At 35.0% G+C, this 25,247-nt stretch overlaps 1 protein-coding gene across 3 annotated transcripts; it reads right to left on the bottom strand.

The window, feature by feature from the left end:
• Nucleotides 1-9,207: 9,207 nt before the first annotated feature.
• LOC122079582 (ras-related protein RHN1) lies at nucleotides 9,208-13,459 on the bottom strand. 3 transcript variants are annotated; one of them, XM_042646166.1, is made up of 8 exons: nucleotides 13,201-13,457; nucleotides 13,014-13,091; nucleotides 12,712-12,879; nucleotides 12,488-12,536; nucleotides 12,191-12,264; nucleotides 11,091-11,184; nucleotides 10,098-10,198; nucleotides 9,208-9,429 (listed from the first exon to the last, which is right to left on the bottom strand). In XM_042646166.1, the coding sequence occupies exons 1-7, from the start codon at nucleotides 13,237-13,239 to the stop codon at nucleotides 10,098-10,100; spliced, it is 603 nt and encodes a 200-aa protein (XP_042502100.1). In that variant the 5' UTR covers nucleotides 13,240-13,457; the 3' UTR covers nucleotides 9,208-9,429. The 3 variants fall into 3 exon arrangements, with proteins under 3 accessions (XP_042502100.1, XP_042502102.1, XP_042502103.1); XM_042646168.1 differs by lacking the exon at nucleotides 9,208-9,429 and adding an exon at nucleotides 9,668-9,942 and having other exon boundaries at nucleotides 13,201-13,459; XM_042646169.1 differs by lacking the exon at nucleotides 9,208-9,429 and adding an exon at nucleotides 9,669-9,875 and having other exon boundaries at nucleotides 13,201-13,459.
• Between the last annotated feature and the right edge of the window lie 11,788 nt (nucleotides 13,460-25,247).

The following is a 25,247-nucleotide window of genomic DNA, read 5'->3' as shown; positions in this document are numbered from 1 at the left end:
GTTGCTGCAATTCTATGCTCACTTCATGGCTTATTCACTCTACCATTCCTTCGAATCTCTGGACAACAACTGCCAAAGATGTTTGGATTGATCTCCATGCACGGTTCTCTCAACAAAATTCCTCTCGCCTCTTTGAGTTCAGATGCTCAATCACCAATCTCACACAAGGCATTGAATCCATCTCCACATATTATACTACTTTGAAGGCTTTTCGTGATGAACTATCCTCCTATCGGTCTCCTCCATCATGCACTTGTGGCACTATTACCACACTAAATACTCATGTTGACACTGATACCTTGAAGGATTTCCTCCAATGCCTAAATGATTCATTCTCCGTTGTCTGCAGCCAAATACTCCTCATGGACTTGCTCCCTCCCACATCATATGTTTATATCTTTAGAGTAAAATTAGGAAACTATTTGATTTAGATTAGATCTTTCCTATTATTTCATGGAGACAATCAATCCATTATTCTGTATATATATATATATATATATTCCTTTTTCAGTCAATGAGATATATTAGATTACTTTCCAAGCACAATTTAACAGTATTACCTAAGGGTTGGTCACTTGATCAACTCCTCTCAAATGCATCGGTGCATTGATGTTTGTGTTAGGTGTCCATTAGGCATGGCTTGTCTATTACTTAGGAGTATTCATGTATTATTATGTAGATCTCATTTTCGTATGTAGGAAGAGAAAATTCTTAAAAATTACTCTTATGAGGAAAAAGGTCCGGCTCCCTCCTAATTAGCCAAAACCTATCCATGTAACAGCGGGGTTTGCGGCAATCAACTAAAAAGAATCTAAAAATGTTTATTTATTTATTTAATTGCAAATATATAATCATCATTTATGCCAAGGTGAGTTCTTCAAGTATTATATACATGGGGGAGGGTTTTGCATGCCGTCAAAGTGCAATTTCAAGTTTTGAATTGATATTACGAGAACAAAATTAAAATTAGGGGGTATAGAAAATATTTTACAAGGGTTGTTACAATAATGTAGGTTTTAAAAGGGGTGCTTGCATGTAGATTCAAATTTCAGTCGGTGGCGTACAAATCTTTTACTCTATATATAATCAAACGTAGTACCATGGAGTAGTTCCGATTGTAGGGTTGAGATTCATTGTTTGGATTCTCCAAGCCCTCCTTGTCATCTTCACATCCTTCAAAAATGTGTAAGAGGTAAGAAAGAAAAGAAGAAAATATGATATAGGGTTGAGATTCATTGTTTGAATTCTCTAAGGCCTTGTTGACTTCACATTCTTTGATCGATCTTGAGCGATATCACAGTCGATGTGGGACTATCACATTAATACAAGATAGTTGAGTTAATGATGATGGTTGTGAGATGTTAGTAGTTGGGTGCATAGTTAGTAAATATGTATTTTTGTCATATTAAAACATTTAATGGTCGAATCCATATTCTTACATATATAACTTGAGATACAAAAAATACATTTTTATTAAGGGATACGAAATTAAGCATATATCTTTTTTCATATTTTTTCTTATTATTGATTAATGTGATAGTCCCACATCGACTGTGGGTAACTCAACTATCTTGTATTCTGTATATAGGGTTGAGATTCATTGTCTTGCGTGAAATTCCTGCAAGACACGCATCGATATTCTCTAATATATTGCAAAACTGCACAATTGATGGTTCCTGATCAGACCCATCCTGACTTCTAGTCTTGGCAACATACTGATCAATACAATTGTCAACCAATGCATCCCCTTGTTTGCTCCTACCTACTTCTCCAGGAAAGCTCCCAATCTCCTCTAGTCTGTTCTTTAGCTTTTGAATTTGATCTTGCAGACTTGGAGAAGCTCCACTCTGTTGCAATGAACTCAATCTTTGCAAAAAACGATTTCACTAAGAATTCCACCATCTCCTATAGATGTGAATTAGGATGACAAACAAGAAGCTTTCTTTGGTCGAAGTGAGCAGCAGGAGATTTTTAGGGAAAAATATTCTTTGTTTTCATCTTTCAGTTCCTTCCACACTCACAAATTTAAGACCACCATGGAAACTTGAGTAGAAGAAAATCTCTTTTATTCCTTCCCCAGTTTAGGTGTTACAGAATATAAAGTCAACTCGTTCCACACTCACAAAGTCAAACTTCAGTAGAAGAAAATCTCTTTTAGTCCTTCCCCAGTTTAGGTGTTATAGAATATAAAGTCTTCAAGGTTTTATACCTTTTCTTGGTTAATGGTCTTCAAGAAACAACCCAAGGTAAAAAGGTAAAAATAAACCAGATTTAAAAAATTTCTAAAAAGGATTACTAATCCTTAACTTTTCGAGGAATCCTTCATCAGTGGTTGTGAATGACTGATTTTTTTCAATCTTTTCGACCTTGGTTCTGTGGGAGCAAATCAGAAACCATTCTCAACCCCTTTGCAAGTTGAGAGATAGACCAATCCATCAACAAAGCCAAGCACACAACCCTCCAAGCAGGCCATTAGCTTGGCATGGCCACATTAGCAACCCAACCGAGCCTAGACCTCCTCCTATTTGTAAAGGTTGATTCACATTCCTTTATACAACTGTGAACAAAGTCGGCCCACATGCTACATCAACCAGCCCCCTTTCCTAATCTCCACATTCCTTCTTAGCTTGAATTTCACATTTTGGAAGTCTTTGACAACCCCTTTGTCAAATAACATTAACTTGTGTGTGGACTTCTAAAAGCAACAATCAAGGAGCAAGCCATCTTGGAATATTGTCAAGGTCATCAAAGGAGAAGAAATTAAAGAGAGGTAGTTAGTTTTTGACAAGAGAAACAAGGGGATGGTTTCTAGGTCCTCTTCTCGCTCTTGTTGACCCATTTAACCTTATTTGGGTTTTTGTGTCTCTACCTCTTTCATGATTGACTTAACGGTTGACACTATAATTGGAAGATCAAAGAGAAGCATGTTGAACCCCTTCCATTGTTTTAATCACTTGAGGTGGGAAGCTGAGGATATGAGGGAGTCAGGGACCACTCAAGGATCTTAGCTCACCTCGACAACACCTTGGATAACATATCCGCCATGATTTTAGTTATTCCATTTTTGTTGTATTGTCTTATTAATTTTGACGGAAATACTTTGTTTTGGAACCAACTTTGGCTATCTTCTAGATAGGATAATTAGATTAAGATTTTCAATTGAATTCTAGTTTTCTATATATATATATATATATATATATGTAAGAACTTTGCTTATTGAGAAAAGTAATGAAGATTTGATGAATCGGTTTCTCAGTTGAGAATTTTAAACTTTAGTTTGTTTATTTGTTTTTTGGTAGAAAAACTTTAAGGAGTTCAACCTCTTAAAACATAGTAGAGATTCGTGGATTTGGATCCCCTATGGCGTAACATGGTGTCTAACGTGCATCCAACTCTTAGAAACACCTTGGGCTATGTGCGACCTGTACTCCGTGCCATAGTGTTTATGGCCGTTGGATGTGAGCCAGACACCATATTACACCACATTGAAGTTGAATCCGAAATTCACTAGCACCTGAAGAGTTGTAGCTTTTTCCACACTCTAGTTTGTGTTTCTCCTTTCCATTGTTCTTTCTAGTGTTAATATTACATGGTTACACACTTAGAAAAATGTCTTGACTTCCATAAAAGTGTCTTGACTTCCCAAATTTGTGGCTTCCTAGTGAGGCTGCATAAAATTTTTCATGCAGAACAAAGAGTTCAATTATTATTATTATTATTTATTTATTTCTCCTTTCCCGTCCTCCTTTTGGTGTACTCCACAACTGTCAAAAAAAAAAAAAAGTTACTTCAGCATTCTATTGTAACAGATTACACAGTGCATCTCTCATGGGCTGACTGTAGGCCCATATCATATCATTGGATTTGGGTTGAGTCCAGGTACTTCAACGTTTTATTGTAAACATTTTAGAATGGGTGACGCCCAAACAGGAAAAGGCTACCGAGTGAAGTGCCCGAACTTAAAATTTAGGGTGTCAAATTTCAGACTGGATTGGTCGAACCAACCAAATCGATTAGTTCAGCTTGGACCAAACCAAACCCTTATCAGATCAGCTTCTGTCTGGACATTCAAGAAACCTGTAGAAAACGAATCCGATGGAAAACGAAACGAAACCAAACCCAATTTAAAGAAAAACAGGGAAAATAAAAGTCAAAAAAAGTATTTTATACATATAATCAAAATCGAACCAACAATAACCCAATAAAGTCTCAATAAGAGTCTGTTAAGCCAACCCGATAAAAGACTGAGCTGAAATCGAACTTTGGCTTACCCATCCGGTTTTGGTTTAGCCTTTTACCAGCACGAAAACCGTTTCAGCCTGACCAACCAACCAATTATTGAGACCCCTACGTTAGAGCCCCACGTCGTAGTTTTTGAAAATAGATCAGATATCCAGCTGGCAATTGATTTGATTCTGGTTTTATCCAATTTGACCACTGGCTTTCATTAAAAGTCGGGAATCTAACAGCAAAACAAAGATCATAAGTGGCCGGTTTTGGTTTAAATCAACTTATCATTTCCTATGTGATGGTTTAAGCACATGACCAATAAATCATTTTATTACAATTAAAAACTTTTATAGCATCAATGAAGGGGTAATAGCGCTCTTACCTCTAGGGCTTTTTAGACCCTTTCTTTGAGCTATGCAGCATGCACAGGATCAATCCGCTTTTGGAAAGTAGGAAAGTGTAAAATTGATGAAAATGTCCTTCAAAGCACCAAAAAGTGTATCCAGGTGACTTGATTGAAGCTCTCTCCTCTTTGGTATTGGAACAAGTGTTGAATGTTTACTTATACGGACAAGTGATCATACAAGTAACGGATTCATTCTCTCTTCCATCATTATTAATCGTCTTTCTTTCTTAAAGTACCATGTTTCACATGCGAAAGATGGAGGTAATCATAATATTCCAATGTATAATGTATAATGGCTTCTTTACACCTTTGATTATCTAGATCACACTTTATGATTATTACACTTGTCACCTTCTGGTACAACCAAGGGTTTAGGGGATGGTGTATATTGATCCAGATTGGATCGGATCAGTGGGTATCGGTCGGTTTTATCCTTACTTTTTAAAAAAAAAATACTAATTTTTTTACTATTTTACCCCTAAAATGATAAGGATACCGATCTAAATCAGTTAGGAATCGAGGATTGATCTCAGCCAATATCAATCCGATACAACTGATACGGATGATACGATACCGATACTTGAAAATTGAAACCATAGGTACCACACTAAACGAGATGTACCGCTCCAGCTTTTCATACTTCTGGAGAAATTCCAGCCGTGAAGGAGACAAATGCTATGTGAAGTAATAGAAATGTCACCGGCTGCGCCCAACTCTAGAATTGCTACTACTTCTGGCTGGTAATCTGATACATTGAACCGTTCTTACCCTTTATCAGCTTGCAGGGTTGCTAGTTATGCACCATTAAATAGATTTTTTTTTTTTTTTCCTCTCAATATGACACCATTAAATAGGGATACTATGATCAAAATCAATGTAATGGGTTGAAACAAACAGATATTGCACTAGAAAATAAACTTAGAAGAGATGTAATCGTTGCAATAGATTCTACCAAACCTAAAAGTAAAATAAAAATCATTGCAATCGAGCACCAAGTACACATGGCAATAAACAGTCAAAGTCCGAAGAATAGTGCTGGATAATATGTCTAGTGCATTGATATACAGTCAGTAGGACGTCAACCATTGATTTACTAAAATATGTAATATAACATTGTAACAAATAGGATCTCTTAGATCGAAAGTCAAGTGACAGGAATGAACCTCATCTTCACGCAACTGGCAGTAACACATATGAGAGTCTTATCATATTTTTTTCTATACACACCGTATTTATACTCATATTTCTATACCAAAAATTACTTTCTTGCTAACATCTAATACGATAGCCAAATGAATAGGATGTCCGATTTTATACCTAGTCGAGAACGATTTTAAGTGAAAATCCATGAAACAACTTACAATTCAAATAAATTAATATCATGCATAAATAATAATAAACACTTCTATAAAATGAACTAAGTTTGATGAAAACACATATTCAACAACCTCTTCATGAAATGATAATGGGCTGTGCTACGATACAATAGAATTCAAGAGTCACAAGGATTGAATGTTTGATTGCATAAAAACTGAATGGGGCAATGGGACTAAACAACTTCAGGTTGTGCTATACATGCAATGTATTAACACTACGGTGGTTTAACTCACACGCATTGTCTATAATTCCATAACAATTCATCCCAAAGTGTTTTCCTCTCTCAACCCAAATATAACTTGTTTGATGATAAAAATTCAAATAACAACAATAAAACATTGGAAGAAGCCAATCATGAAATTTTATTCGGTAAGTGCTATGTAATATATATTTTTTTAAAATTATCATTAGTAGAACAATAATGATTTCCCTCACGCACATATCGCACTATGGAATGAACAAGTTATCTTGGTATGTAAGTGAAGATTCTTAAAACTTCATAAACTTCATTATTTAAAAATTTGATGATCTATTCTTTCATATTTTTCTTAATGTTTCATATCTATAATAGAAAGAAATTGAATAATTTAATGGACTTCATTCTTGTTTAATATGGTTGTTATCGTATAAGTGTAACCTTGAATCCATTATTTTATGTATCTTTGAAAATGATATAATTTAATGGACTTCATTTTGGGGAAATATTTTTTGCTCGCAGCGGGATCAGGATTTAATCTTACAAAGAAATGATTGAAGGATTCACCCATTAATTTTCAAATCATGTTTGTCAAGTTAGACCCAAGTCAAACAAGATTTAGATAGAATGACATCAGATTCCTCTAACAATTATAGACGGAGTGTCGGATATGTTTTGTATCAGGATTTCAACTGGAGATGTATAGAGCAGATATCTATAGAGAGAAAAGGACGGAACAATCCACGAAACATTATAACTTAACAACTTAACCTCCCATTTCCCGTGAAAAAGAGAGCATCAATCTTTGAGTCTTCACACTCTTCACAGATTTCAATCTTCAATACACTCTCTTCTCTTCAATCTTTAGCAACAGCCTCACATGTTCCGCCTTCAAATCCATTCGGTGGTCACCAACCACCTCATCACCACTAGATCGGCTGGAGAACATAGTGGTGTCGCCACTCCCACTAACCCCAACTCCGCATCTACAATCCTTTATTCTAACATCCAAGAATGCAAAGGCATCGGCCATCTCTTCTGTAGAGTTTCTTGCCCTGATCGCACCTTGTCGTCGTTGTCCCTAACCACCTATCCCTTGAAGATCTCATATCCTTCTGCGCTTCCTATATCAATCACTTCTCTGAGGTTCTCATCATCAGGTTCGCTTCATTTGCCCTGGTAGAAGCCCCAGGGCAACAACAATTTTGTATTGGTTAATCGCAGGAATCAAATGGCTTGGATTCAGATGTTATAGATGGAAGTTGCAACAGATAGAGGTAAAGTTGATACACTTCTCATTCGTTTTTTACTTCATAAAGATTAAAATTGATATTTAACATGTGTGGAGGTAGTCTGGGCATTATGAAAACTAGTTTAATGACTTAATAGTCATTTTTTAAGGAGAGGGACGATAGAAAGAATCTTTGAGATTAAGGGGAGTGATATTTTTGAAAAAGTGAAGGGAAACTTGATATTGACTATATCATTGGCTGAAAATCATTTCAAATTTGATGATCTTTACATCCAACAAAATGTAAAATAAAAATTACATGCAAAATGTATCATTTATTATTTTGATAAAAAATTTAGGGTAGAAGCTTGTCGAGTTGCGTCTATGGGTTGGGGCACATAAAATCACACAGGGTAATGATTACAAAAGTTTATTTTTCAAGTTTGAAAATCTCACTTCTACACCCTTCAATTTTCTATCACAACCAAACATAACCTTAAGCTATATGTGGTAACCAAGAAAAGAAAATAAAAGAAAATTAATACAAAAGACATATAAAGACAAAAGTTGTGATTACACTTTTTTTTTTTTTTTTTTCTCTCACTTCAAATTCATTTTTTATTTTTTTCTTTTGAATTTTTTCTTTTCTTTCATACTTCTAAATATAGCTTAAATGTTTTATCTTTTTCAACTAGTATATTTCCCTCACAACCAAACATAAACTTAAGTGTCATGTTTTTCTATCGATCTTCGAGCTTCAACTCTGCAGAATGTGGCACTCAATCCAATTCCATGTTGAAAACTTCTTTTCAACATTGATTTATGACAAAAATATTTGAGTTCTGACAGACAAATTTCTTCAAAGCAACAGCATAAATACAAATTCGAATATCACTTATAGTAACCCTGATTAATAACAAAAGTGTAAGAACAGGAAGACCGGAGAGTATGTAATTACCTTGAAACTTCAACCGGAAGAACTGGCGTGATTCATTATAGATGAATTCTGTTTTAGGTCGAAAAGTTTCTAGATCCGTAAGGATTTAGATCCCGTCTAATTTTTTACAATTCTCTCCGTGTACACAACACCCGTACATTTTTTAAATCGAACAATTGTGAAAGTTTAAAACATTTAATAAGTTAAAATAGATTTGAATTCTAAGAATATTTAAGAATTGTAAAGGATTAGGATCCTCCACTACACGGGTCCCCTGATAACCTCGTGTTCATTTTTGTATAGGAAATACCTTAAGCAATGTCTATAAGAAAATCTCATTTAAAAGAAAAAATAATGCAATGCTATCACATCTAATGATGATGTGCATGTAACAAGATTACTAGTGGCCATGAATTTGCTTTCATTGATTTAAGAGGTTTCCGTTGCTTTTAAGTTAATAATTTGTCACTTCAGAAAGATTACTTATTTTCCAAGAATAGATTAGAAAAGCACAAACCGGTGACGCACAATCAATGCTTGTCAGTTACACTCTCGTGTACTCTTCTATTTTATTGTCCCAAAAAAAAATTTTATTATAATACTAGGAGGCCACATGAATGACAAGCTAAGCCAGACTTGGGAATTCCTCCGAACCCACACACCAGACATCCATACCCACCTAGTGGGTGAATCCCCTTCATTCTCTTCCAAGGGCACGCAGAGAAGAAATGCCAAATATCACACTTCGGGATAAAACAATGGTCAGCCCCAACCCCAACCCCAACCCCAACCCCAACCCCCTTTCCTTTTTCTGTATATACGAAATTCAGTTGACAAACACATACTATTACTCATTTACAAGTTTCAGGATATAATAAGCATTACAATGCCACGAAGGAAAAACAAAGTGTTACTCTAGTCAGGTAGTCAGGTCACAAGGGTCAACCCTTCCTATATTTGCATCAAAACCTTCCATTGTCTCCCCCATTGAATGATCTCTGGCCTATCAACACAACCCTCAAACAGTTTATGGAGTTACTGTAACTAAGAACCTGTAAAACACAAATTTCAGACAAATGAAAATGTTACTATCAGCTTTGAGAGGGGGGATTGAGGGGAGCTGGAGAATATACAGTAATAATTTTTTTTTTTTTTTGGTCAAGCAAGAATATACATTAATACACATCAACAACATAGATATCAGCATAACTAAAATTATCATAACAAGCATAATCAAATGAACACCCACAATTAGGTCAAATATTGTTTTTTTTTTGGGGGGGGTGGGGGGGTTTGTGTGTGGGGTGTTGAATCCTGCCATAGGACACCAGGGGTTGGTGTCTCAACTCAAGGAAGGAAGACCAACCAATGGGGGAGAGTCAAACAAGCAACATCTTCCTTGTACTTGGGCCACCTCTCTACTGCAACTGGCAGCCACCACCACGCCCAGAGGAGCCTCCCATGATCCAATATTGTTGAATACAAATTGATGACAAAACTGGGCCAGTTGCAACATACTTAGCCATTGAAAATTTGAGAATAATTAATTGCGTGTTGCAAGCTGCCTGCTTGGATGATAATTTATAAATTCACCAAAAGTGCCACATGATATAATTCCGTTACATGTCAAAGTGAAATTGAATCACAAAATGGTAATAAAAGCAATAAGTAACTAAGAGGGAAAATTAATAATAAGAGAGAAAAGCGCATTAGTAAATACTTAGGAGCAGCATGCTGCAGCATGGGATCTTTCTGTTGGTCTGTCCACAAGAACCATTCCTGCTGGATTCTGGGCTGGCTGAGCACGAGGCAATCTCTTAGCTGCTCGAATCAAAACAGAAAGCCATGTTAAAGACAGTTATAATAGACATAGGAGCATACAATTGAAAAAATACAAACAAAACCCCCCAACCCCCGGAGGGGAGGAAGCAATTGAGTCTAAGCGAGAGAGAGAGAGGTGGGTCTATCAGTGTATCAGCATCTAACATATATTTTTATGGGTCCATCCAACATTCAATCAGAAGCAGCAAAAACATAAGCCTATGACATCTATATGGGGTTCTGCTGCACAAAAAGCAGGTTTTGAATTCAAGCAACATCAAGTCTGAATCAACCACATGGTAACCTTTAAGGTTCATAATTCAAGCAAGCCGTGTTGGATGAAGATCTGTTATATACCAAGAAATGATGCATTGAGACAGAATTTACCAACTCACTCAGTTCTACTGGAACACTTCGTGGGTGTGTTTGTATGTGTCAACATTTACAACATCAATTTCGATCCATGGTATTTCCTCGTGTTAGGAAAACTAAATGGATGATATGAAGGATGGACTGTAACAATTATCCACCACCCATGCCAGCACCATAACTGTCCCAATGCTACAGTCTTCACTGCTCCTCATGTTAGAACATAAATCCTCTGAATTGCACAAAAAACTACTTAATTTGTGCATTTACATTCAAATTGGACAAGGCCCCTCCAACTGACACTTCCAATGACAGCAAGTATATGATTATATGGAAGGTATCATCAGCAAAAACTGATTGTAACATCAGAACAAGCTGCATTCAGCAATCAGAGGATGGCTAGTACTTTTTGCAGGTACACTAACAGTTACACTAAAAAAGGATTTAAACTGGGAGCAGTAAATATGCAAAATAAATATTATTATATCATATTAATCCAGAACAAGGATAATACAAAACATACCTATCTCATAGAATATGTCATTGACATGGATAGCAGTTTTAGCAGACGTCTCCATGAAGAAAAGACCATTCTCCTCTGCATAAATACGAGCCTCCTGTAACGGCAAGTGCATCAGGAAGCAATAAACACAAGTCATGAGAAACAATTAACATGGACAACAAATACAACACTGAGAGTTCAATCACCAGTCGAACCCCATCATCATATTAGATATCAGGTTCAAACAGTCTCTTTCACTTGTTTCCCCAAACAATCAAAAAGGTTAAACTATCCATCACGTAGAGCTTACATGAAAGCATTTTAAAGCTTCTAAATAAGAGAGGACGATAATTTGGAGATTTTATGCAGGTATTTCATTGTTAACCCTATGAAACACGTAAATGTGACACAATTTGCAGAAATAAGACTACTACTGTCTAGACAGCTTAACACTATAAAATGTAGTTAGTTAGACATTTAAAGGTTGCCAGACTAAAACTTTAGTCTCATAAAGGATTGCTTCGGCATGTTACAAGCAACTTATACATTATGGAATTTAGTAAATGCAAGCAAATAAGGTTGATCTCTAAGAAAAAAATGTACCAAACCCAACTTCTGGAGGTACACTTTATTGTCCAATGTAGTAGGACAAAACTCCAGGAAGCCTACTATTGGAGAGAAAACACCTTTGTGCGAACCATTTACTTTCCATTTCTCTTTCCAAAACCTATCAAAAATGGCTTCAGTCCTAATTCACAAGTCCCTACTTTGGCCTCTCTTTTCCATAGAACTGCTTTTGGAGTCCCAGACTCCAAGTAGTATGTATACATATCGGCCTCCATAAAAATTATTGGTTTCCATATCACAATTCTGATATGATATTTGCATTGAATACAGAAAAAATCAAAACAAGAGGGCAATTTTTAAGTACCCAGGTGGTTCCTAAAAAGAGCAACCACATATCTTTTCAAGGTAGAACATTCTATTGCCACAATCAAAGTAGTAATTACACAACCAAAATGAAATGAGAGAGAGATGTTCCAAAACCCCTCTACTCTATATCCGTAATCCAATTGTAAGCACACCCAGAAACTGGAGAAGTCAATTAGGCGAATTCTTACCTCAGCTGTCACCTTCCTTTTGTCTTCCAGGTCAGCTTTATTACCAGCAAGTGCCATAACCATGTTAGGATTGCCTGGATCCAAACATAAAACTGTTGACTACAAGACAAATGTATAACCTCGGAAATTCATAACTCTTGGTCACAAAATTTTTTTTTGGGTGGGTTGCAGGGGCTTGGTAATATTTGCAACAAAATTAAAGACAAGAGAGTAACAAAAAGAAATAAGAACAGCCCTCAACCCTAAAATTAATTAATCCTCCACAGTCAGGAATTCAATGAAAGAGTTCATTCATACCTTGTTTTTGAAGTTCTTGCACCCACTTCTTGGCCCTTGCGAACGATTCCTGAAGTTTCAGAAAGAGGGAAAACAGGTTACAAAATGAATAAAACAGCCATTCGAAGAACCCAATCAACTGCAATTGAAGCTTCCCCAGTTCAAACACAGAAGAATTAACTAAGAGAAATGCAGAATCTAAAAGAACCATTCGAATAAAAAGGAAAACAGAATAAGATTCAGACCGTGCTAGTAATGTCATAGACGATTATGGCAGCTGCAGCTCCTCGGTAATACATGGGAGCCAAGCTATGGTACCTCTCCTGCCCGGCAGTATCCCAAATCTCAAATTTCACTGTCGCATCATTCACTGCCAGCGTCTGCGAGAAGAACGCTGCTCCGATTGTCGACTCCTGCAACCAAATAACTAGAAATTACGAAACCAAACCAGTCGAAGAATTGAAAACCCTAAACCTAAACAGAAAAATCCTAGAAACACCGTTATCATCCGAACTCGTTATAAGTCCTCAAAAAAAAAAGAAATCACCTGGAATTCAAGGAATTGGCCCTTAACGAAGCGCAAAACGAGACTTGACTTCCCAGCGCCCATATCTCCAAGGAGAACCTGCGATCGCAACCAGAACTTATTGAATTGCTAACTTGAGATAGAAAAAAATTCAGAATTTTGAACAGGTGAATCAAAATTGAAACCCTAAGAAAAACGTTCAACTTACAAGCTTCGCATTGAGATTGTTGTTCCCGATGGTAGCCATTGAAATTGCTGATCAGTTGATCAAATAGGATCGAAATGAAGGGAAATTTCAGATTAAAAAAACCAAGATTTATACGGACTTCGATCGATTTCAATTCTATGAAGAAAATGTCGAGGGAGATCGAAGATTATAGACAAACTAAAATCGAATTTACAGAGAGTTTATAAAGACTACTTCTTCTATTACTTCACGCCTAAGGCCAAACAGCATCATCGAAATTACCAAACAAGCCCTGTCTCCCGAAGTACCCCCGAATTTATTGGTGAGACTTGAGAGACTATGCGCTTGAGATCGGGTCCGATGACTCCGATCTATTCGGTTCGTTCGGATTAGACCGGTTTTGGGAAAATGGTTTGGGTTTCCGGCAGCTTGCCAGGTCTAATGTAAACTTGTGGATTCCACAAAGTCTGCGGTCAATTGTCAAAAGTCCTCTTCTTCTACTTCCTAAACCAAATTCTGGGGTTGTCCTCTTGGGGGTTTTTGTCATTTAAGATTTATATATAAGATAGGAAGAAGTTTCCTTCACCTTATAATTGAAGGGTCCAGAGACCTTTCATAGGTGGCCCAGATCAAAGGATCAGATTTTGTTTGCCATGGCGTTAGAAAAACTCATTCATATAAATTATAAGATAAAGAAATCACCAAAAAATTTGAGGCCTTGAGCATGCCTTAAAAGTTTCTATTGATTTTGGAAAAGATCTACCCTACATAAAGAGAATATTTGGTTGGTAATAATCCAGTGTAGTCCACTTGTGTATTCCATTTCCAAGGGTTAATAGTCCAAAAAGCACTCTCATAGAAATGGAGCCAATAATGTAATTTTATTTTTATTTTTATTTTTTTTATAATAAGAAAAAGCAAAGCTACATTAACAAATAAAAGATAGAGTTATCAAGCTTACACCTATTGAGTTGAAATCTTAGATCTAATGCCCCATAGGCAATTCTAACAAAAAAAACAACCATGTCATTAGTAGGCCTAAGACAAAAAGAAATAGAGAGAATTGTGTTATAAACAATTAAAAGTAAAGGAACACTCCAAAGCCATGAAGTGGGTGTGTGATCAACAAAAAGTTTGTACAGTTTTTTGAAATTTGTCCAAGCTTCCTTGATGGTCCAGCAATAATGTTATTAATTTCTTCTTCAACAATAGATTTGTGAAAAAAAAAAATTGTAGATAAATCGTTCAAGGTAAAATCGTCAAAATGAGGATAAAATATAAAAAATAATGGGGAAATAGAATGCTACCTGGTTGCACCCTTGTTCCTAGAAACAAAATGTCATGAAAAGGGCACTCCTGCCCTTTAAGTTGGATGCCTACGCATGCCTAGGTATTAGCACAATAACCATGCAATCAAGTAATGTTCTTTCTTCATAAAATTATTAATAAAAAGCCTTGACTAATGTTACCATGGAGGTATTAAAACTGGTGACCATATCGATCCATGTCAGAATTGAGATCAGATAAATGAAAGACGCATTTGATCCATTCGGCCAAATCAATCTACTATTTGAGATCATCTAATGTATCAGTAAAAAAAATAAAAAATAAAAATTAATAATAATTTACTGATATATTACTTAATTAAAATGCAACATAAATTGCAATAATAATCGACCTGCTCAGATCTAGATTTCCAACTGTTGAAATTCCGATCAATTCCATTAGATGTGTAGATCTTCCAAAAAATATAAAGGAGGCAAAAATCAGTTCAAACAGGGACCAAAGAAGAGAGAAGAAATATCATCTTGCAGCTTTTTAAATAGGAATTGGATCGGATTGGCCAATTCATGAACCGATCCAATATCCACCCGGTCAGGCCACTGCTACTCTTGGTCAAGTATCAATATCCGATTCCGATATGGATAAACCAATATACCCAATCCGTTACCAATATTTAAAATCGTGGTTGTTAAAAAGGAAGTGAAAGAGTTGCAATGGCAAAGTTCTTACAGGGAAAAGAGTTGCAACGTCATGAATGTAATGGACTGAGAGGGACAGTGGACAACGAAAGAAACGGTGAGAGAGAGAGAGAGCGGGGTATATCCCCATTGCCCCTCAGCTTATTAGGTGACATCAGTTTAATTAGAAAGAGGTTGTCAAGAAAATCCTTATGGGTGCTATTTTTTTTTTTGGGGGGGGGGCCTAAAGAAACCTATAATTTTGGCATAGAAAACGTCAAACGTGTGCATCAATAAGAACATAAGTGGGGGCATCTTCAATGCACACAGAGATGGGGCAGTATGATCATTTTGCATCTATTGTGTTTGGGCATTTCTTGTGACACCGACAAGATTATTTTGATTCCCCTTTTTATGATAGTGGATCAGCTAAGTCAAGAGGTCTTACACCAAGACACAAGGAGGGTGAAATGACCACCCTGCCCTTTTAAGCCACTCCTATTGTATACGTGTGCACATGTTCCCAAGGACCACATAACCTGGCAGCCTTCTTGTTGCCCTTTTTAATGAAAATATGAGATTAAGTTTGATACATTTGTTTGCACTTGTGGTTAATTTTCACTGTTGGGTGTTTTCCATATATATTCTTTACATAATTTTCACATGTAAGCTGGTTAGAATGAAATGTAAATGAAGTACAAGCATATGAGTGTTTACATTGATTTATTGTTGAATTTTCATGTTTTGAGACCCCAGTGAAACAAATGTTTAAGTATATTGAATCCATCACTACTAAATATATTTTACATAAAATAACTTTCAATGCATAAACCTTGAAATTGAGCTACAATGATGCATATGTTGAAAAGTGTTTCTAAATGATGACTCCCAATTCTAATTGAACATTCATTTCTTCGAAACTATGTTGCCTAAGTTAGCAATAATGAACAACATCATAGCCAAACAACATTACTCAACACAAGGCTTTGGACATGTTTTTTATTATGACGTATAAATCTAGAATTAATATTGGAAAATATAATATTATATGCCTTAGAACTTATAATGGATTGTGGAATTTATATACATTAAAGTTGAATGTTGTAGTTCATTTTGAACCTTAGATACAGGCAAGGATTAAAGTATCGGTATTGGTAATAGTATCGGTCGGTCAAAATTAAGATACGTATCGAATGGTATCATATCACATCGTATCGGAGATATACTAAGATACGCTAAAGATATGCACATAAATGGATAGGAAACACTTTTTTATACATTTTTGCATAAAAATTTTATTAAAAAAAAAACGATTGATAACATGTATTATGCATAAACATTAAATTGAGGGTATCGCACTAAAAATTCAAGGTTTGTAGTTGTCCCTTAAATGTAAAATCCTTGTTCCCAACCTTGATTTTCATTTTTGATTATCTTTCTATTTCTATAAGGAGAAACATGAGGCACAAGTACAGCTTCAGTATTCAAAGCCAGATAATATAGCATTGCAACCCTGCCGGAGTTTGGGTCCTATTGAATTGGAGGTCTTATCTTGCATACCATATACATTGGTGTCATGAAGAATGGTGCATGCAAACTCAAAAAATCATTTTGCATTTCAAGCATCACTACAGCCATTAGATCACGCACTTCAACTATGTAAAACTTCAACACTTAGTGTTTTAGTGGAAAATGTTAAGCACGCTTAAATTAAGTAAATTTTAGCATATATCTTTGGGCTAGGATAGGTCAGTTTCAAAAGGTCAGAACCGAATATATAGTGTGTAGGTTTGGGTTAAGCTCAACCAAGTAATCCATGTGCTTACATAATCTTATCAACTTGAGCTATATAGTCAGTAACTTCCCAGGAGATATTTAATTCAGAATAAGCAATCTTTTTAACCTTTTAATAATTAAACCAATTTCTATAGATACAAATAACATTCAATGATTTTAAGCACCTAATATTTTCAGTTTAAGCTGCAACTGAAGCAGGGAACTTCAAGGATTTTAAAGATTAAAGCACTTAGAAGACTTTTCAATAGTTGGTAGAACAATGGGGATGCAGATAGCTGACGGATGAAACTGCAGTAAATGAAAAATAAAATAAGAAATTAAAAGCACAATTCGAGAGTAGTGATTGAAGGGTACAAGAATATTGCAAAACAAAAGAAAATATGAGGCGAGAGGGAAAAGTTAAAAGAAAAATTATAATGAGAACTTAATTACCAATTATCAATTCCAATGACAGAATCGAAGCACCAAACCCCAGGGGTGGGGCAGGGGTTTCAAAAAGAAAGGGTTGGGATGAGCAAAAAGAGAGATGATTTCTATAGTGATGGGGTTAGGTTTCGCCAGCACAAGACATAGAAAGTTGGTGTTAGGGCTTCGTAGAAGAGAGAGAGAGAGAGAGAAGGCTTGCAGCGGTGACAGAATGTCTTCGTTGGTGATCGATGGAGCAGACAGCAATGATGAGCTTTGGAGTGGTTGCGACTAGGTATTTGATGGCTAGGGTTTTCGCAAGGAAGACGGGAAGATTAGGGAAAAGTGACAGAGGGAAAAATTTGGGAAATTGAAAGACATTTCAGCGCGCGGGAAGGGAATGGTAGGGCTTGGATTTTAGTGGATTCAAATCCCCTCTTACCGCTGGGACACTAGGTGTCGCATCCGATGGCTGGAGTATGATTTTGGTGGACAATATTGGAATGGATATCGTCATCTTGAAAAAACTGATATGTGATTGGTATTGGATCACCTGTATCGAACATAATATTTTTTATTTTCCTTAAAAAAGCATATTTTGATTGTTTTTACCCTTGGTCTGTATCGTTCAATCGATACGGTATCAACCAGGTATTGAGATTGGAGATATGTCAAACCGATTTGTATCACCCACTATAGTTTGATATCGATACTTATTAGAACCATGTCTGGGACTGGAGGAATTGATACACACCCCAACACATAGCCACACAATCCCGATTTTAACCTTGCTTTATATAATATAATTTAGGGTTGTCATCCTATCTTTTTATTCAAAATAATGAAATAGGGTCATTGATTATTATGGTCAAGTGTCCTTAACATCTATTATTGTGTTGTATATTGATCATTTGATCTATTGGTTATATATATATATATATATATATATTGGCCAGACCAAATCGATAACAACCCGGATCAATTCGAACTGAAGCCTTATTGGTTTGGTTTCGGTTCGGAGTATTGCAACCCCAAAACCAAATCGAACTGCATCGAAAATTGGATGGACCCAAAACCAAACCGATACCAGCTCAAACCCCAGACTGAAACTGAAACCAAACCGGTAAGAAACCGAAAATAGTCCAAAATTCATTAAAAAAACAATATTTGGATAGTTTTGTATACATTTGTATAGAAAGTCGAATCCAAACCGGATAAAAAATCGAAACCAACCCGATTACAAACTGATATAAGAAACCGAAGACAACCCAAAACCCAACCGCACCAAAATCGAAACCGAAATTCCTTATTGGTTCGGTTTCGGTTTCAGCATTCCCACACCAAAACCTACTCAAACCGGATCGAAATCAATCTGTACTGAGCCGTTGACATCCTATGGATATATATTATTTTTATTAAATTAAATTTGCAAAAAAAAAAAAAAGGAGAAAAATATTTTAAAAAATGTACACTATTAAAATTAAAATTGGGAACACAAAGGATGTTGTCATAAATTTATTTGAGGGTAATGTACTTTAAAAGTGGTGAGTAATCAGAATCATAAACGACCGTCTAAACCCTAGAAATGAAACCCTGAATCCCGAACCTCTAAATCGTTTCATATCTAATGTATCTCAACAAATGATTCAAGCCACTAGTAATTGAAAATGTTAAGTTTAAATCACTTAATTTTTCAACCGGGATTTGATGTAACTTATATCAGATCAAACAAATTTCCATGTGAAAATATATTATTCTAAGGACCCTTTATGTCCTTGAATGATAAGAACATAAAATTGTGAGGGGATCATGAAAAATAAAAATCTTAAATCTAAACCGTTAAACTTTTTAATCGGGATCCAATTCTGTTACTGTGCTTTTTAACTGCAGTTTTGTTTCCATAGTAATAAAGATTTTTTTTTTTTTTTACTGCAGTCTTAACTACTGCAGTAATAAGTAGCAAATATTACTGCGTTTTTTCTAACTACGATTTTATTTTCATAGTTACAAGATTTTCTGATACTTCGATTTTTTATTGCAATTTGTTTCCATAGTTACAAGGTTTCTGTTACTACACTTTTTAACTGCAATTTTGCTTCTGTAGTAACCAAGATTTTTTTTTACCGTGATCTTAACTACTACAACAATAAGTAGCATAAATTACTACGCTATTTTTAACTATGGTTTTATTTTCGTAGTTACAAGATTTTCTGTTATTGTGATTTTTTATTGCAATTTGTTTCCGTAGTTACAAGGTTTCTGTTACTGCAGTTTCGTTTTCGTAGTAAAAAATATATTTTTTTACCGCGGTCTTAACTACTGTAGCAATAAGTAGCACATATTACTAAGTTTTTTCTAACTACAGTTTTATTTTCGTAGCTACAAGATTTTCTGTTACTGCGATTTTTTATTGCGATTTGCTCTTGTAGTTACAAGATTTCTATTACTACGGTTTTAAATTCCGTAGTAACAAGTATACTATATTACTGCGATTTATAGTTGCGATTTTGTTTCCGCAATTACAGGGTCCTCTATTACTGTGGTTTTGAAATATTGCAGCAATAGGTAGCTTCTATTACTGCACACGAAAAAATCGCAGTTATAGGACATTTATAACTGCGGATTTTGAATTCGCAGTTAAATATCCGTAGCTACAAGTGTATTTTGTTGTAGTGTAATCGGAAAAGTACAACATGTAAATCTGATATAGGGCATGAAAGGTTTTTATCCTTTTGTTTTCTAAAATCCAACTTTGTTGTTCAATATCTTAGACTAGTCATGCCTTAGAAGATATTGTTAAAAGCTAATCAGACTCATACTGGCTAGGAGCTGATATTCAACAATTTCATCTAAGCGGCCATTTCAACTCAATGGGAGAGTAATGCCATTGTAAGATGACAGTCATCGGTTCAAATCCGATTAGGGACTTAGTTATTGGTATCAACATCAATATAGATATATCTATCTATATATATACATATATATATATATATATATTGTTTTGATCTGAATTGGATCGGATTAGTGCGCATTGATCACTTTTTTCCTTACATTTTCAGGAAAAAAGAGTACATCTTTTGTACGGCTTTACTCCTTAATGTAATCGATCTCAACCAATATCAATAAAATATGGCCGATACAGCTGATATGATACCGATACTCATAAATCAAAGTGCAAAATAATCATGTGTACATGTGTACATGTGTCCGTCTTACCTAATGGTTTGAATTTCTTAGTCAAAACTTTGATCTCCTTTGGGCGATGGGAATTTAGAAAATAGAAATCTGACTCATTTGAAATGGATCGAGTCAAAGAGACAAAAATCCGACCCATAAATTAGGAAATCAAGAGTACAGGAATGATGACTACTGGACTCATTTGCTGGGAGTAGAACTTTTAAGCGGGGGAAGGTCAGAGAGAGCCAAGGTAAGAAAAAGCCCAGCCCACTAAAATTTGTCTTTAGATCGGGTTGGTCAGGGTTTGAGAAAGATCCATCTGAATTTTGAGGCCTTGAGTTGGGTTGGGTCCAGTCCACAACACATGGTAACAGTAGGGGTGCTTTAGCCAATTCACCTCTTTTGTGAGTAACATAGGCATCCAATTTGTCAAGTTCATACATGTTAGTATTGGTAATGAACCTCATATAATAAAAATTGCAATGTTAGTATTGGTAATGAACCTCATGTAATAAACATTGCAGGAGGAGGAAAACCTTCATTTATAAAGTACAACCATTTTTCACATATTAAGTGTGAATTCGATCGCTAGTTCGCTAGTTCTTTGTATGTTCGTTCAATATAATTACATCGTAATAGAACAAATTGAAACAATGTTTGAGCATATGGTTTTAAGAAATTATCACAGTTAATGGAAAAATAGGCCGAGCTGAACACAACAGAAGAAATTGAGATATTGGAGTAAACTAATAAAGTTTTGCTTAAAATAAAATTCATAGCAAAAAGATTTAAGTGGATTGATGAAACAAGAATAAAATTCTTTGTGTCCAGACTTACATTGATTGACAAAGCATCCTATCGATCATGACAAGTAGGTCGAGATACTATAAAACACATCTTTCATAATTTCTTAATCATCGGGTCGGACCACAATTATAATTTTCCATGGATTGTTGTTGCATTGCTGCTGTGGTGTTGCATGAATTAGGTAGAGATACTATGAAATAAATCTTCTCTAATTTTCTAATCATCAGATCAGGCCACAATTATAATTCATGGATTACTGCATTGCTGCAGTGATCTTGCTTGAAGATCTAAATCTATTGCTTTCCGTGGTTTTTCCCGGCCAGCAATAAACTGCTACTAAGAACAGTAAGTGTGGCAAATATTCTGAAAAAAAAGGAAAAAGTTCCGATTCCACGAAATTATAGATTGTAATCGGACACTTAACTCCTTGACATCCAACTCAGTGAAATCAAGATATCTGACGATGAATGATCTCTACGACACTTTGCCTGCTATTTACCTCTATTATTAGTTAATACCTTCGCACTTTAAATTGTTCTATTTCGTATTTGTGCTGGCATGTATTATCTAAACAGAATTCTTAAATAAAAAATTATGCAAATATGTTGATATATTATCAGATTGTAATATTGGTCGTATTACTAGGTCCGTGAATAAATTATTATGTAAGAAAGAAGGAATGCTACATCTCCACTCTCTATGCCTAGACACATGACGCTTTGAAAAGACACCCCTGCCCATCTAGTTTTCATAGAGTCCTGGGCGTAAAGAGCACAGAAGGGTGGTGCCCTTCCTCACATAATTTAATATAATGCTAATGTAAAACTAGGTATGAGTTAAAGGCTAATCGCAAAACAAACATGCCTGCCTTAAACATCATTTCAATATTGCCATTGGACCATAAATTATTCTAAATCTTCCGGCCGATTTGGGTCAAAGTCCAAATTGGACCAAACATGATGCATCAAACCATATTCCAGTTGTTGCCACTGGCTTTATCTATAATGGTCCAACACAACAAAGGCCATTGGAGCCCAGGACAGTGATGGGCTTGAAGTCATCAGAGCCCAAGCCTCCAAATCCCTTAGTGCATGCTCATCCAAATAATGGTAGACAGCATCGGAGCCCAGACTATCTCAGCTAAGCATCCCAAAGTCGGATATAAACAATAGATTGGACCAGCAAAGGCATGTCAAGCCCAAATATGAACTTAATTGGGCCTAAATCTGAGTTTTAAACTCTTTATATTACAACCCAAATTTGATTAACTTCTTTTTTTTTTTTTTTTTTTCTAATAAATTATTAATTACATGCTTTCATGCTTTGTAGCTACTTCTTGTGGCTCATGATAATAATGAAAAATGATATAGAACAAATCATATTAATATGACACAAAAATTAGGTATAATGGGTTGGGTCAAGTAACAGCCTACCTTGCCCTGCCTCTAGTGAGTTAGGTTTTTGTATGACTTCATCAAAGTTATCTTACCCTAGGGTTGTGTCCTAACTGGAATATAGATATACTACTCCCAAACCAGTATCACCCTCTCCATTGCCCTCTGAATCTTGAACTAACTTAAAGTTGTGGATGCGTTTATTCTACTATTAAAACAACAATAGTAATTTATTCATTTCCCAACTAAATGGGGTGGGCAATAATAATAATAATAATAATAAATATTTACAGAAAGGAACACAACATCTCAGAAAAATTCAACTTAAATGGGGTTCGTTACATAATCCTCCAAACAATTTTATTCGAAGTCATACTAAACTGAAGACCTAAACTCTGTATATCTTTCCTCATTATTTCTCCTATTGTCATTTTAGATTTGCACCTAGTTCTTTTAAATCTTTCCATCTGAATCCGATCTTTCCTCCCTATTGGTGCATCCCAAGGCCACCGTTGAACATGACCATACCAATCTAAAGCAAATTCTATTTTTTTTCTCTTGTTATTTTATATGATTTCTTATACTACACATGGCTTTAGAATAAAGTTCTATTGCTCGGAGGAAAAAAAAAACTATAATTATGACTTTTTTTTGTAATTTTTTGTCATATTATCAGGACTAATTGCAAAATATCTGTAAGTTTATATCATATTAAGTAAAATAATAAAATTTTTGAGAATAGAATGTGAAACTATAATAGATATTTATGTACTTTATCTAGATCGTCATTAAGCTTATTGGTTGACTACTTGTAATATAAATATAAGAATTAGAGACTTCAACACATGATCCAACATAAATAGAACTGATTCTAAGTTGTTATTTATTTATTTCTTATTATATTTAGATCTCATATTTTTATTATTATTTTTTGGTTCAAGATCTCATTTATTACTTGCCCAATTCTTCATGGCACTTGTCATTCTGTGGTGAAACATCATATAAGATGGTATGCATCACAACACCCATGTTCCTTCCAAAAGTTTCCTTTAATTAAAATATTGTTTATAATTTCACTTCATATCCACAAACATGGACTTAATTATTATAGAAAAGACAAACAGATTATTATTGTAGTAATGTTCTTAAAACAAATGAGAAGACAAGCAGCTCTTATCCATCAAAGATAGTTCAACCAAAGCATTGTAAGAGATGTAGATAATCCAAATGGCTAAAGGAAAACTTCCCTTATCTCCCTAGAAGACAGAGAGAATCTAGCCTGGATTTAAAAGCCATCAATCCTCGGATAAAGGAAGAACCTGGGCATAACTAGAGGTTGAAATTCTTACTCTATCCATTTGGCATAAAATTTGACATTATCTTCTTAATTAATTAAATTTTGTCTTTTGAAAATCTATGTTGTCTTTAATAATATAGTTTGATTAAATATGACCCATAGTAGGACAATCAAATTGGAACAAAAATTATAGTTCTTGATGGAACGACATGCACAATGGAGTGTATGATCTAATAACAATAAGTAATGATTGGATAAACTGTGGAGGACCTAGCTAGGTCACCCGTCCAGCTTGTAAGAGGAAAAATAATATCTAGGGGCATTCGGCATAATACATATGGGTTTGGGTAAGAGTAAGGGTGTCAAACTGTTGATTCGGCTTTGTTTTGATCGAATTAAATAGGTTTTGGCCTAGGAACGAGGGAGATCAAAATCAATCCATTAAAGAGCTTCGATTTTTGATCGGTTTTCGTTTCATTCTAATTTAGTTTTGATTTTTCAATGTCAGATTAATATCGGTTTAAACCAATTTATTATCAGACATGAACCATAATGAAATCTTACATTCATAACCTGTAGTGATAAAGATTTGACAAAAATACTTTAAATTTGTGACAAAATCATGGTTTATCATTGTAAGGGAACGAAAATTAATATTAAAACCAATGGATAACTAATTACTAAGAAGGTAATTAATATTGAAATCACAAAATGAACCCTACTAACCCATCATTAATTTAACTATCCAACTAATTTTCTATGTTGAACAAGGAGATCAATGGAAGCATTGTTATAATTTAATAATTAATTTCCCTATTCATAATCTCACATTCATTGATTGCTAATAATTCCATTTATAATAAAAAATATTCTTACTAATATTGTAAAAAAAAAAAGGAAGAAGATAATCAATTCCTCTATTTATAACCTCATAATCACTTGTTTTCTTATCGATTTTATTTGGTTTGGTTTTGCTTTTATTATTGATCAGTTCGATTTAATCTGGTTTTCACTTGGTCCCTACATACATCAATTCGAAACCAATCCAATAAGGATCGATTTGGTTCGGTTTATATTTTTTCGATTGATTTCAATTGATTTTATTAGTTCAAGCTAGGTTTTGACATCCATACGTTAAAAAACAATGCCTTTTTAGATACCTTTCTCCCCATTGACATTACGGGATAAGATACCTAAAAGGATGCAACTGTTTTTCCACAATTGTCTCTC

The sequence above is a fragment of the Macadamia integrifolia genome, chromosome 5 (assembly GCF_013358625.1).
Source record: "Macadamia integrifolia cultivar HAES 741 chromosome 5, SCU_Mint_v3, whole genome shotgun sequence".
NCBI lineage: Eukaryota > Viridiplantae > Streptophyta > Magnoliopsida > Proteales > Proteaceae > Macadamia > Macadamia integrifolia.
Note: the sequence above shows the minus strand (reverse complement) of the source record. Positions and strands in the feature narration are given on the sequence as shown.

Coding starts and splice junctions, on each gene's coding strand:
- LOC122079582 (XM_042646168.1), bottom strand. CDS start 13,239: ATGGCTACCATCGGGAACAACAATCTCAATGCGAAGCTT. Junction 12,265..12,487: donor GCAAGAACTTCAAAAACAAG/GTATGAATGAAC, acceptor GTTTGGATCCAG/GCAATCCTAACATGGTTATG. Junction 10,199..11,090: donor TGACATATTCTATGAGATAG/GTATGTTTTGTA, acceptor TGATTCGAGCAG/CTAAGAGATTGCCTCGTGCT.